The 15396-nt window shown below is 38.4% G+C and overlaps 1 protein-coding gene across 2 annotated transcripts in view; it reads right to left on the minus strand.

Moving 5' to 3' along the window:
• Window positions 1-251: 251 nt before the first annotated feature.
• The window catches only part of gw (trinucleotide repeat containing adaptor protein gawky), a 56501-nt gene continuing 41356 nt past the window's right edge, over window positions 252-15396 (minus strand). For both annotated transcript variants that reach the window (XM_085949437.1, XM_085949438.1), the window contains exons 9-18: window positions 13826-13934; window positions 11127-12504; window positions 10695-10851; window positions 9968-10090; window positions 9216-9377; window positions 8510-8667; window positions 7900-8053; window positions 3928-4383; window positions 1617-1736; window positions 252-1530 (exon numbers count right to left, since the gene is read on the minus strand). In XM_085949437.1, the coding sequence (XP_085805563.1) occupies window positions 1222-1530; window positions 1617-1736; window positions 3928-4383; window positions 7900-8053; window positions 8510-8667; window positions 9216-9377; window positions 9968-10090; window positions 10695-10851; window positions 11127-12504; window positions 13826-13934 (3126 nt within the window). In that variant the 3' untranslated portion in view covers window positions 252-1221. The remainder of the gene's footprint in view (window positions 1531-1616; window positions 1737-3927; window positions 4384-7899; window positions 8054-8509; window positions 8668-9215; window positions 9378-9967; window positions 10091-10694; window positions 10852-11126; window positions 12505-13825; window positions 13935-15396) is intronic.

Here is a 15396-nt window from a genome sequence, read left to right on the forward strand (position 1 = left end):
CGACGGAAGCGCTCCGTTTCAAACGGCAACCCCCCGCTTCGACATTGTCTACATAAATATTATACAATTTGAGGGCATCATTATTGCACAGGGATACTCTTGACTTGTAAATAATGTAAATTGTAATAGTAAGAAATGAAAATTTCAAATATTGATATTTGGTAAATTAAAGGAACATTACAATTACATCGATAATTCTACAGAATAGTAAAGACAACAAGACAGTGACAAGTTAATATAGTATATTTTTTAGAATAGTTTTCAGTATGAATATGCTTTGGGAAAGACCGTTCCTTGTCCACTAAAATTATCATTAAATGTAAAATTAATTCACACATTTGTACAGTATCTTTTTTAAATTCAACTCAGATTCAGTAGGAACAGAGTATGCAATGCGGCCCGAAATAATACAATTATCGGCTCGCGTCTGAGGAGTGTCAGGAGAGTCGCGGGGCTGCGCGAGGCGCGGTCCACTTTCTCCCGTAAGAAAAACAAAGCGGCCAGCGTAAGAGCGGGCGGTCCCCGCTCAGACGGTTACACTGCGCCAATAGAACACACATGAACAGATACAATATTTAATACAATATAAACGGATATCCCGCTTAGGGCGGCCGGTGAGCAAAAAATTAAGAATGACTAAATTGAGTATAACATCGCGAGCGACGGGGGCGGTGGGCGGGAGGGCGCCGGCCACGAATTGGGCGAGGGCCCGACTAGGTTGGGCCGGCGTCCGCGCCCTCCGCCCCCCGTCGCAGCGCAAAGGTCACACGATTAAGCGTAAGTCTAGACTAAGTTAACCTTTATCCTCTTCTCTAATTATAATATCACCGGAGAACAAAAAATAAATGTCTTTTACGGTCCGGAAGAGTCTCGTCCCGCGCGATCCGAAGAAGAAACGAAACAAAAAGTCCACCTATCAATATTCAAAAGGCTTAAGCTAACCTTAAAAAGAGGAAACAATCGTCCGTTATCTATATTTTTTCTTCAGTAAAGGTACTATTAAATTGGCCGCTATAAAATTTGGTCACGATCCGATCGTCAATCGTCAATCGTCATCATAATTAATAATTCTCTGTCATCGTTAAATAGAATGCTTTCTTTTTTTCATTTTTCTTAAAAACGAGACCGATACGGTGCAGTACAATACAATAATCGATAATAACCTATGACCTAAAAAGCACAACAATACTATCACATAATCGAATTGTATGTATTCGCCGCCTAGATGGAGTCTCCCCCGAGCAGGTCGGGGGGCAGGAAGGAGCTGAGGGAGGCGGACGCGTTGCGGGCGTCGCCCAGCGGAGGCTCCGCCCACATGGAAGGGAAAGGCCACGAGTCGGCCGACGACGGCCCGCCGCCCGCTCCCCCCAACCCCTTGCCGCCCCCGCCGCCGCGCCAGGCTCCCCCTCCGCCGTTGCCGCCCCCTCCTTGCCCCAGGTGCTGCAGGATCATGCTCACTTCTGAGTCGACGGGCGACTCCGCAAATATTGTCGTGTTCCCCAGCACGCAGCTCGATAGAGCGGCCTGAGCCTGCAAAGCAAGAACAAACCGTCAAGCAACAGATTATGAGGGTGAGAATATTCCAAGGGACAGAGATACAGATATGTTGTATTTACCTTGTTCGCTTCCTCTCTGGTGGAGTATTTGGCGAGAGCGATTCCCGCCGAGAGATAGAGATGGAAGCTTTGTAGAGGGCCATGCTGCATGCACAGCGTTTTCAATGTAGATCCGTCAATCTGAAACGAATGATGGTAATAATTAGGCTTAGGATTCTTAGGTATTCAAATATTTTTTTTGAGCGGCCCCACAACAAAATATCTATCTGTTTCGGACAATTTTGAAACATTTAAGCCTTATCTGTTAGCACCTAGAGACAAACTTGGTTATTACGAGGAAGATGGGACTGACTGAATTTGCTCGTTATAAGCGGTACTCGTTATATCAGAGAATAGGTATCTTTAGCTGTCACATATGTCACATAAAAAATCTGAAAACAATCGTATAAATCCCCGAAACAAGCATGTCCTTCATAAACTACAAAAGAAGTTGTTTATTGTAATGAACGCTGGTATGTACCTACGGACTTCACAAGCCTTGAATTTTTCAACCATGTGCGTGAATACTTTTTCATTATTGTCGGCAAAAACAACAATTAGACACTTAACTAGTGTTATAAACTGAATCCGTCCCCTGGCGGCATCCTGTCCAATCGGATTTTATTGCTTAGGGTCGAAATATTTTTAAACGATCGACCCATCAACAGTATTTTAGCTCGGTATATCCGATAAGTTGCTCGTTGTAACAGTGAATAAATGTATGGAGAAAATCATAAACCAAATATGTCAACGAATGTTTCCTCATTACATCCGAGATCTCGCTATGTCCGAGATCGTAATAACCGAGTTCGACTGTATTTTTCAATATTTTTGTATAATTACATATTTTTACATATTCTAGGTTTAAGCACATATTTTCACATAAACACAAAATTTCAATCACTACCCCCTCAACCCGTGATAAACTAGGTTGGGAACTTGGCTTGCAGTAAATTACTATACAGTACTCTCTCAGTAATCCGCCACCCCATAAACCAGACAAGCGTCCAATTAGTGAAAGCGGCGGATTATAGTGCATACATACAAAATATGGTAAAAATTATATATGGTAATTCGTAAAAATAGTTTTTTTGAGAAATTTGTACTAGCAAATTATGGTTTTATTTATAATCAAAATTAAGTATTTACTAAATTATACATATAACCAAGTTTGTTAACTAATCACTTGACACAACCAGTTGTTCAGTCAGGCAGATATTCTTATATGGCTTAGGATTCCTGGCTTTCCCTATGACCAAAAGCTTCATTTTGTGTGTCCCGGTTACATTGGAGCACGCCATACGTGATGGGGTCCTTGGGCACTTTCCTCCCTGGTACATTTTCGCGATGAATGTACGTTTTACGAAGAAGTTTCCAAAACAAACCTGTCTCATCTGCATTGTTTGTACACGGCGGACTACTGAATTTGACAATCGAATACCGGCGAATTATGGAGCTTGATTTTGTGCTTCCAACTAGTAAAAATAACGGCAGATTATAGTAATTGTCGGATAATCGAGCGGCGGATTACTGATTGTGTGTACTGTACTGCTAATTTGGAAAAATTACAAGAAATTATGGAGATACTTGATGAGGAAGATTCCAACCAATAGTAAAAGAAATAATGGGAAACCATTCCATAAAAAATGAATTGGCATTCATCACTTCAAATTATGATCATCCGGTAAACACAATTGAAATGTTAGAATCATCTACAAAGTTACTAGTGGAGCAAATTAATATTTTAAACAATACTGCTGCTAAAATAAGAAATGTTTCTAGACCAATTGGAATAAAAATATGTACACAATTAAATGGTGTTTTAAATAAAAATACTGGACTTCAAACGCTGCAGAATATAATAGCTGTTTTGGAAAATCCAACAGATGCCTCAGATGTTTCAATTTTTTCTACTTCAGAAATAATTTCATTTACATACGCAATAATAACATAATATATTAAGTGGAAAGAAGTTTTTCCAAATTGAAGATCAAATCGTCAAAGATTCACCTTCGAAAATTTTAAGCATTATTTAATTATTTATTGTAATAAAGCGTTTCCTGTTTGTGAATAAATAATAAATTCAACTGTTGAAATATATATTATGATTTATTGTAATAGTTACTTAAATTTTAGACACCTAATTTGGTTTTTTAGCACATAATTATGAAATTTTAACATATTTTCCAATTATATCTACATATATTAGGTACCTATTATTCATGTTTTAGCACCAAAAAATCCTAAGCCTAGTAATAATACATTGTTTTCAATCACATTGTTGAAACATTTTTTTTTTCAACAAAATCAAGTCTATAAATAAAATAGTCACCTGAGTGGTTAAGTTCTTAAGAAGCAGCCAAGTGGACTGCCAAGCGGGCTGCTGTCCATAAGAGCCAGGCCTCTGAGCTTGAGACTGGCCGCCGCCCCATGACGAGGCTGACACCTGTCCAGACTTGGAGGCCTGCAGGCCAGGCGGAGGCCCCCGGGACTTGCCTCCAGTGGAACCCCACAGTTCCGAGGAGCCGGCAGCAGTGTCACCCCAAGAGTTCTTAGCAGCCGAGGGGTTGCCCCCCTTGGGCAAGTTGAACGCTCCACCCATGGAGGCGGAAGGCGGTGGATAACTCCAAGTGCTGGAAGATAAGGACCTCTCGGAGGGAGTGGTGGGGGAGGCCTTGCCCTGCGCCCCCGTTCCGAAGATGTCCGTGTCCTTGATAGTAGCCAGCGACAACGAAGACCTTCCCACTGAGCCCGGAGTTATGGCTGGATCGTCTTCGATGCTCTTCATCTAATTTAAAAAACGCACACAATATATTTAGACTACAGACACTCCGGAATCATTAGATTTAAATTTATTTCTCTAATATCTAGGAAATTTTCAACTATGTAGGTACCTATGTAGCTAATTTACTGAAATATTTATTAAGTTATATAGCAGGGGTGTCGATAAGTTCGATCGCGAAATGATTTTTGGTTGATCGCCAAAAATATTTTATTTATTCATAATTTTGAAGTATAATATCATCGTCCCAAAAGCAAAAGGGCACTTGTGCATAAATTGAGTTGTGAGAAAAACGCATTTTTACTTAATATTTTAAATGAAATTTGGAACACAGGTGACCTAATTAATTACTCAAGATTGAAATGTAATTTTTTTATAATTTGTCAATTTTTTATTTATAAGGGGTTTTTAGTCACATGTTACCTTTTTCCTATATGCATTTATGAATAGTTGCACATAATTTGAAACAGTTATTCATTCATCTACTGAGGTTTAATACTTAAAATTCAAATTCAGTGTTCTTAAATTGGTATATAGGTTTCACTTCATAATATTTAAGGGCGGACATGCTCAGCGTAGGTCAAAATAGAGCTTTTTTTGTATTTTCAAACCATGATCCTGGACATTCCTTAAACGTTGTAGATAATCTATTTATATAATTTTGAAGCCTTGTTATCCTTTATATTTATTTTAAACATTTGATGACTGCAAAAAGTATTTTTATTACATAAAATAGTGTTCTTTTAAACCTCTCGCTCTAATGTTTTAGAATATAGTCATATTTCAGTACATGAATGTGCAGCGGTGTTAAGATTTTTTATATTTATTAATTTTTAAATGCATTTATAAAACCATTAGTATAATTTATGACGAGATTATTTTTGTAAAATATTTACGATAAAAAATTATATTGATAATCTCTGTGATTCTTTTGCCATTCCCCAGTGGTTAAGCTACAACATACAGCCGTAGCCATAAATTGACAAACTAAAATTGAAGTAGGGAGTAAAATGATGTTAACGCGCGTGTTTGAACATGTACCTAACCGAATTATTTTTATTTTTTTTAAACTACATGTTCAAACACGCGCGTTAACATGATCTTACTTGAATAGTTTATTTAATAATAAAATTAGTTTATTTCAATATTTTTTTGGTCTTTTTTCACTGGATATGTAACATAACAATACTCAATGATCGTTTTACGTAAAAAAGTTTTTTTTGATAAAAGTGGTCTGTGTCACAAACCAATACTAATAGGCCATCCATGGACTGAAACCGTATGCGGTTTAGAACCGTGTACCATACTAAGCTTATCTTTTCTGGTCATGTAAATATATTTCACAAACTATATTATAAGCACCTGATCGTATCCGTTTATACCATACACTTGCACTTACAAATTTAGTGAAAATATAGTTTCAAGAACAAAAATCATAAGTTTAGTATGGCACACGGATCTAAACCGCATACGGTTTCAGTCCATGGATGGCCTTTAACCCATCGCGCCCTATCGGCGCCAATTTGACGCCGGTGTTACAGGGTGCAGGACATGATGAAAATAATTTTTTTTTAATCATATTTTGATTTTTTTTAAAGTTGAAATTACTTAATAATATATGTAGCTATCATTTAATGATGTTAGTTATATACGGTCCAATATATTTTTTAAGAAATATTTGATTTATAAAATCTATTTTTATTTAAATTTGTCAAAATAATGATCAGTTCGCTAGGTATGAGGTGTTAGAGACAGTAATAAACATAAAATGGCCCTCCATCTTCTAAATATCTTGAAGAATATTATATTTAGCTCCAGTTTTAGTATATCTTCCTTTTATTATTTACTTCTATCATAAACTTTTTATCTCTGTCATTTTGTATAAAAAAAGGCTAAAAAAACCAAAAAACTATATTTGACATGTTTTTTTCATTCCACTTATAGACAAAGTTTACTTAAAATGTAAATACTTAATAGAAAAATTCAAAACCTACAAATATTTAAAAAATTTATTTGAATTGAATGAATAATACATGAGTTATATCAATTTTAGTAAACAGTGTGCCTTTTTAAATGATCCTGAAAAATTTAATCTGTCTGCAATGGGTTAAGCTAGCGTAGTGTGTGCGTTTAATTATTTGTGTTTGACTTGCGTTTATTCTTAAGTTCTTCCACTAAAATCCGCTACAGACCATTTGCCAGTGCACATTCCTCCAACACCCAAAAATGCCAAGCCGTGCAGGAGATGCCATGTCTGTGGCAATTCAAAAAAAGGCAAAAAAACTATACTGCCCTTCTAAGGAAGAAGGCAGTAACTGACTCTCACACACTTTCGAGATAAATGATATAATGTGTTTTTTTTTTAAACTTTAGTACTGTGAATTAATAAAAAACGGTGATAATTTTTATTAGAAGGATGTTAAAATACAAACAATGTAATAATAAACAAGCAGTAACTGCAATGAATAGGTGCAATTAGTGCGATTTTAGAAGATGTCTATTTTTTTCACTAAGGATTTTAACGGTATTTTAGTGATAATACTCATTTTAAATAATATTATAGCTTTCAAAATTCAAAACGGATAGCATTCATAACTCAATTTCACAAATTTTACGAGTTACTGCCTTCTTCCTTGGAAGGGCAGTATACAAATTATCCCGTTTTATGTGTTCAACGTGCCAAGTCGCGTTATGTTTAGATCCATGTTATAAAATTTACCATAGTTCAAAACATTTTTGAATTCGTTTTATCCTTTTTTTTTTTTAAATGCAGTTAAGTTTTAAGATTTATTTTAAAAGTGTCAAGGTATTGAATAATTAATGTGTTTTCTAATGGCAAAGGTTAAAATATGTGACTGATTTACGAGTGTGAAGTTGTAACGTGATACCAAAAGAGGGTCGCCGCAGTGGTCCCGGCCGATTAGCCTCGGACAAAATGGTGGATTTGCGAGGCGGTGAGTTTTTTGTATAGAGATATTTGTTCCGAGTTTACATGATTGCACAAGGCCTTTATTGTTATTCTTTAGTGTCTCGACGCAAACTTAATGGATTTGGGGGTAATAAAAGTCAGACCTATTATTTTTAACTGATGTATTTATTACGGTACGGGTAATAATAACATTACGAAAATATGCACGCAACCGAGACTATTTTTTGTTGATGACGCTACGCGGGTTATAAAAGAAAACATGTCAATGAATATACTATTATTATTAGTAATATAACAATAAACATAACATTAAATGGACGCATGTTGGATTATTATGACAAATTATATTTCGTTCGGCACGCGTCATTTGCACAATCCGCGCATCGCCTAGCCACGATCTTTTTAGATCATGCCTCAACTGAAGTATGGCCTTATTTAATATTATGTACTGTATATTTAAACATTTATTTACAAAAATTACATTAAAATTTGTTTGTACAATAAATATATTCTGGCTAACTAATATCCATTTTCACATTAGTATCACAGTAGTTGATACTCATGTGAAGTGGTAAATCAAAGGTAAAACATACCTTCCATGGTTTGCCAGGTTCAAATTCGGGAACGAGGTCAGAGTAGGCGGAAGGCTGCGGTTGGCTGGAAGGCCACGGCTCCTTGCCGTCGGCCAGGTCCGAGGGGTCGGACGACGGCCATCCGTCACTCATGCCGCGCCCGCTCGACCAAGTGCTGAAATTCATGCTGCATATTAGGGCAAGCCGACAAATCTCGTTTGCCATTCATGTCACTATTTCTATTCACTACTAATCATACCGGAATCTAGGAAAAGCATAGATCTCCATCAAAGGCAACTGTCGCCATGTCTTTCTATTGTTATTCACTTATACTTTTTAAGATATGAATTCAGAAGATGGAGGGCTATTTTATGTTTTATTCCCTCTCACCAACCAAATAATTCTCCAAAAATATATTGAGTTCTGTACTGGTTTTTTTTGTGGCATTTCACATTACTTATAAAACTATAACGGGTGGGTATTTAGCCCCATAAAACAATTGAGCTTCATACTTTTCTGAATTGCAAAAAAATAATTCCTCTGCATTGAAGACTAAAATGTAAAAGTCCAAAGCTACATTCTACTATGTCGGCAGACCGCCATTGTACAATAATATAATACTAGTACTCACTTGTCTTGTTGTAAATTGATGGGATTGATCGGACTGGTGGTGGGCTTGGAAGTGGTTCCCGGAGCCCGGCTGAATTCAGAGCCCTCACCCTCTTTCTCCAAAGACGGAAGCTTCCACTGGTTCAGGCGAGATTGCTGCCCCCCACCGCTGCCGTATGACTGTCAACAACATTCAGGATCACCAATATGTAACGTAATACCGTAGAACCTAGACTATTGCCAAGAGTTCGACTAGAACATTACATAACACATATCATGACATTTTTGGGTAATTTCAGTGTGGTTCAGTTGATTTGGTAGTCAGAATGAAATTAATATATTGTGATGTGGGCATATTGGAATTGAAACATGACAATGTGCATATTCTTGACCGCCATCTTTCTTTAGAATTTTCCATATGAATGATGTATTTACGATTGTTCAATATTTTCTAATTACCTGCTAAATCCATGAATAATTATGATCTAATTCTATATTGAAAAGTCATTTGACGATTCATCAGTTACCCAATTATTTCAGAGTATCCTGGGGAATTATGACTCGGAACGCGTAACATGATATTATGCTATTCCACGGAAACGGTAACTATGGTAACATAACAATGGTCATAATTATTGACAGAATTGACTTACAGTGAATCAAAAAAATCTAAAACACTATACATTGATCATAATTTTATTATGTATGTATTGTTGAAAAACACTCACGTTTGATGGATCTTTGTTGAGAGCGATGTCTGCAAAGTTGTTTTGAAGTTGGGCGAGCGGATCATGAGGCTTGTTGAAAAAATCTCCGCCCGAATTACCCCCTCCGCCGCCGCCTCCGGATTGCTGCTTCACATAAATGGCCTGCTGGGCCGCTATCTGGTTCTGTGGACGACATTTAAGGCTTAATATTTCCATTCAATAAAAGAATATCTAAAATAATCTTAGAAAATAGGTATGCAGGGTGCAAGTTAATACTTATGTTGCTTTGATGTAGTAAATTATGTTGCTTTGATGTTTCTTTAACATAAAAAAATAACTGAGGTTATGTATGCGCTCCATATATCTGTATTTTTTTATATTATGGTGTTTATAATATACATATTACATTGTGTATTCTACATTGTACAAGGGTAGGTACTTACAAAGCGTTTACAATTTAAAATATTTTGCGTAATCAATGACATTTCACAGCTAACAGGCATCGGCATGTAATACGCCAACTGTGACTTGGTTCGCTGAGCAGTGACGATGATTTTCAAAATCACCGTATCTTAAAATTTAATTGCTTATATCTCGCCCTAAGCAAGTAGCGCGGTCAATCTGGACTCGTGTCAAAAAACGTCACACCTGACATTTCACATTCCGGGATTATAAGCTCTTGGAATACGACATAGCATATTCATCACTTTTTCTTATTGATTTGAAGTTAATTGAGAAAACAAACAGGAGGTAAAATTGAATGAGGTATTTACCTGCAGGTTGGTAATTTGCTGTTTGGCTTTTGTGATGCTCACAGAGATGTGCAACAGAGCTGTGGGGTTGTTTTTGTTGACAGTCAAAGTATTTTGCACAGCTAATTGTTGCATCTGTTTGATCTAGGACAATAAACATTTATAATAATCATAATGTGTACAAACAGTTTGGACTATTTAACTAATGAGGTTGTGTGTATTGTAATACTTGATGTCGATTCTGCGATGCTTTTAGTATGGTTGATTTGGTAGCTGTAGAAAAATTAAAATAGCGTATGTTAGCGCATTGAAACAGAAAGGCTGTTGGTTGGTAATATCTTTGAAAGTTATTTTGACATCTGTAATTTACGTATGATATTAATTAGTCTAAATATTATAAATTATGACAATTAGGTAATTTGGCTGCCTATATGTGGACATACGGCGAGACAGGTGGCAATGTCCGCTCATGAAGTTGTGCGTTATGGGTTCAAATCCTGCATTTGTGAATTTGGATCCAGAGCATGGACCTAGTGGCTAACAATTATTGAATAAAGCCAATAAATAAAAAATCCTGTCAGATGCAGTAAGTTTTCTACGTTTGCATTATACATGTTCTGAATGTGTTGACTTCGGTACAGGTCGTACACTAAAATTTTTTTGGTAAGCAGCCAATCACGTGAAGGGTATATACTGCAATTAGGAAGCAGGAACATAATGGCAAAAAGGATAAGAGTGTGAAAGATACCTGTTGCAAGAGTTGGTTTAGCAAAACGAGGGTCTGCGGGGCCAGAGGCTGGTTGAGAATCTGGTGGTTGAGGTAGCCCGCCTGGACCGCCATCTGAATTTGCTGCACCAGCATTCGCAGCTGCGCCGTGCTGGGTTGACCTCCTCCGCCCGATTGACTGTAATTTTATCATAGACATGTACATACATACATACAACAGTTTTAAAGAAATAAAATAAGTTTGAATCAGATAAACTGCGAGTGCACCTACTGATAGTCGGAACAATGACTTAATTCTGTGATTACCAATGTCATTGTAGTGCATAAAACAAAACTGCTTTTTGGTTTATAATATGAATTTGTAATACGAATTAATTCCAAAACGTAGAGATTTCTTCAGCTATGATATTTAACTGCTACAATTGCTTTTTAGTTTGCCAAATGGAAACTCACTTGTTCTGTTGGTTGAATGAGGGCGGCGGCTGAGTTGTGGGAGCATTGAGGATCTTCTGCACAGTCAAAACAGGAGAGTAGGGCACGCTCGGTGGCTGCTGGGGAGGAAAACCAGCGTGGTGAGGTCTCGGAGGGGCCCCGTATATCTGCTGTTGGTGATCGAACGGTGGGCCCCCAGCGGGGTGCTCTTCGTGGCGCCTCCAGGTATCCATGCCTCCCCCGCCCCTCATCTGGCCTAAGAGGTCCATGGCCTCCTCCATATTCATGTCACGGCGGCGCAGAGCTAGCTCTACGTCATCCTTCTTGTAGCCCATGTCCACAAGGGAGCGGAACTGTTTGCTGTTCCAGATCATGTCCTTGGGTAGCAGGCCACCGGACATTTTGCCGGACGGCCCACCAGAGGGCGGCTTGGGCCCTCCCCAGTCTCCCATATCAGAGTCCCACGAACCGCCGGTAGGCTTTATCTTAGGACCGGCCCAGCCGCCGGCTTGGCCGACAGAGCCCTCGTTCCACGAACCTGCCCCCTCCTTGTCCCAGTTGGGATGGCCCCCACCGTCTTTCCAGGCACCATTTCGGGGGCCATGGTGGCCCCAAGACATGGCATCCGGCTTCATGGGGGCGGGGGTCGCTCCAGGCATGCGGTTGGGTGGCATACCGGGCGGGCACTGCATGGCACCGTGGCCCATCCCGCCCGCGTCCTCCCAGGGCTGAGCTGCGTTCCCCCCTCGTTGCTGTCCCCAGAGGGATGTGCCGTCATCAAAGTTGGGCATGTGGCGGCGCGCGGCCGGCGGAGAAGGTTCCTCCCAGCCGGAGGGTCCTTTGGTCATACCCATGGGGTCCTTGGGACCCTGCGCACCCCATTGGTTGGCGCCGTTGCCTGCGTTGGAGGGCATCATCTTGGCGGGAGGTTGCATGGTGTGCGGGGCGTGATGCTGATTCCACATGTCGGCCGTGCCGTTGAGGCGGCCCGAGATGCCGCGCGGGTCTCCACGCATGTCCCCGCGTCCCTCCATCCCCATCATGGCGCGCATGTCACGGTGATCGGGGGCGGGTGCCCTGAGGTCGCGGCCGTGCATATCCGGCCGATGCATGTCGTGGCGTAAGGTCTCCCCCCACCCTCCCCAATCGTCCTTCTTGGCGGCGTTCCAGTGCGGGGGTTGTTGCTGCTGCTGCTGCTGCTGCTGAGGCGGCCCGCCCCATTGTTGTTGCTGAGGAGGCGGGGGTCCGGTCCACACATTGCCGGCGTCTCCCGCATCGTCATCCTCTCCCCACGTGCCCCCGATGTTACTGGTAGGGGTGTGCCCCCAGGGGGTCTTGGCCACCGGTTGGGGCGGCGGCTGTCCCCCGTTCCGGAGGTTGGCCTCCCACAGGTCCGTTCCTGGAATAAGCAATGGGTCACTCTTAGAAAATTCTTCTACCTACTCATACAGTACATCTATTTTATGAACACCCACACCCCGAAAGCCCATGCCGAGAAGCGGCTTACAAAAAATATCAAAACTAATATCTGCTCATATTATGTTTGCTGACATCAAAACCTTTCAGGAGTTGGATCCAGTTTATAATCATTGCAAAGAATGCTATGGGATTTCATTTTCTATGAGGAATAGAAGGAACAAGGTCTCAAGGGGTACTGACAACCTAGTCGAGTTATGTACCTACGGTTTTCAAAAGCATCATATTATTAAGAGCGTGCAATAAACATAAAAACTGCTCTTTATAACAGCATAATTGAAATCACTGTTTGAGAACTGTGACCAATAAATTACAGTAAAACCTCATTAATACGAATTCTATGGAACCAAAAACTCGAAAAAAAAATTCGAATTACGAAATATGAAATGTATGGGGGGAAAATATTAAAATTTAAAAAAAAAAAATTTGATTTTCATTAATTTTGTTTCCGATCATAGATGTGCCTACCAGATTTCCGATACAATTCTTTCAAATTAAAATCTGTCCAAATACCATGTGTCATTTATCCATTATTTGAATTTACCAGATAGCTTTATTTATTTTATTATAGAAAAATATGAAATATTTTTTATTTATCCAATTTCCCAACACAATTGTTTGGCATCGGTTCTCTAGTAAAACTATGTGAAAATCTAATAATACATGAAACATGATGTGAATTATTGTTTTACGTTGGAGTGGTTTACCTTGGAGTGGAATGTTTTAAGAAAAGTCTGTCGCAATTTTCAATGACTGGCTCATGAAATAGTGTACTTTATTACGATTTATTGAATATATTTTATATGCCAGGACTCTGAAATCATTTCGAATTACTAAATTCGAATTAAAGGTTTTATATGAAAATAATATTCCAAGGGTTTTTTGTTCGCGAAAATTTTGAATTACGGCGAATTTAGAACTATCAGTATTCTTACTAACGAGGTTTTACTGTATGTGTATTTTAATTTGTATCTCTTGCTAAAAATTCTCATATCGCAAGAAAGGTATGATGTATCTATTAAAATAAAAACACTACCGACATAAATAAATGTGAATATTTTTTAGCATAACAACAAGTAAAGAAATCCATATTTACAGAATGTTGAAAATAGAACTTACACTTAGTTTACTCAACTTGGACTTATATCGCCTATTCCCTCGATCCTATTTATAATTAATGTAACTTGTATTTGTTAAGACACAAAATAACAATCAGATATGGCAACGGGAGAAAGAGAACTGACCATTGTTGACATTGGGTTTCCAGACCGGAGGTCCGCCCTGCTGATCCATCTTCACTCCCGGTTCGGGCGTAGTGGGGACATCCCAATTGGTATCTTGATTCACGTGTTGCTGTAATTCGTATTAAAATATCTCATTTAAGAATAAGCTTCATTAAATTTCGACAAGCAAATGAAAACCAAAGATCGATTACAAATTCAACTACTATAGCAGAACACAAAAGCAAATCTTTTTAATACCAAATAATGTGTTTATTGCGTATATTTGCTCATAAATAAATTGGTGTCATCAAAACCTTACAGGAGTTGGATCCAGGTTATAATCATGGCAGAGAAAATACGTGGTGAAGAGTGCCTAATGTATTTTTTCAATGAGTCTGAAATTTAACCCAGCAGTAAATTGTGCCGGCTAGACGGCGCCCCGACTTGCCTGTGCGGTATCACTTTTACAGCACTTTTCGGTTTGCGCGAGCCTCAGTTTTCCCGTCCATACACACGGACTTCCCGATACAAATCGGTTTACGCAGGTAAGCTTGAATTGAAAAAGTTGTTCCTAATATAAATATGTCGATATATTTAATATTATTACTTATTATACATAATATTATGTAATAAGTTTTGAAGAAAATTTATAAAGTTTATTTCATTAAAATGAAAAAAATATCGGAAGTTACATTGCCAGTATCAATTTAGTCACGTTCACCAAGTATTCTTAAAATATTCATTTGCTTTACATAATTGTCCTCACTTCGCATAATACAGTCGAACTTGGTTATTACGAGGAAGATGGGACCGACTGAATTTGCTCATTATAAGCGTTACTCGTTATATCAGAGAATAGTTATTTTTAAATGAGCGGTCACATAACGCAAAAAAGTCACAATTCAAACAAAAATACGCAATTAGAATTTTTCTTCGAAACAAGCATGACATTCATGAACTACAAAAGAAGTTGTTTATTGTAATGAATGCTGGTCGGTACCTACTGACTTCACAAACCTTGGATTTTTTACATGCAATTTCAATCATATGGGTGGAAACTTTTTCAATATTGTCAGCTTAACTAATCCGATCCCGGCAGCATCCTGTCTGGTCGGATTTTATTGCTTAGGGTCAAAATCTTTTTAAATGATTGACACATTAACATTTTTGACGATATTCTAACTCAGTATATCCAATAAGTAGCTCGTTATAAAAGTGAATAAATGTATGGAGAAAATCATAAACTAAAATGTCGACGAATGTTTCCTCGTTACATCTGAGATCTCGCTATATCCGTGATGGTAATAACTGAGTTTGACTGTATAAAGTTTTTGTATGAAATACAAAAATGGCATAAAATTTCCGGCAATAATTTCGTAATACAATGGTTATTAACCCATTGGTCACTTGTTTGGTTTATTTTTGTATATAATAATACTAAATTGACTTCCAACAATCAAATATTAATAATTCAAAAAGTATGTGTTTAAATTGTTTGTTTCTTTGAAGATAAATAAAAAAAGAAAGCTTCAATAAATGATTTAGAAGACAGTAAAGAAAAAAATAATATTGGAAGCGAGATGGTGAGGTTC

The sequence above is a fragment of the Rhyacophila brunnea genome, unplaced genomic scaffold (assembly GCF_057557595.1).
Source record: "Rhyacophila brunnea isolate RB1 unplaced genomic scaffold, BYU_Rbru_1.0 scaffold_22, whole genome shotgun sequence".
NCBI lineage: Eukaryota > Metazoa > Arthropoda > Insecta > Trichoptera > Rhyacophilidae > Rhyacophila > Rhyacophila brunnea.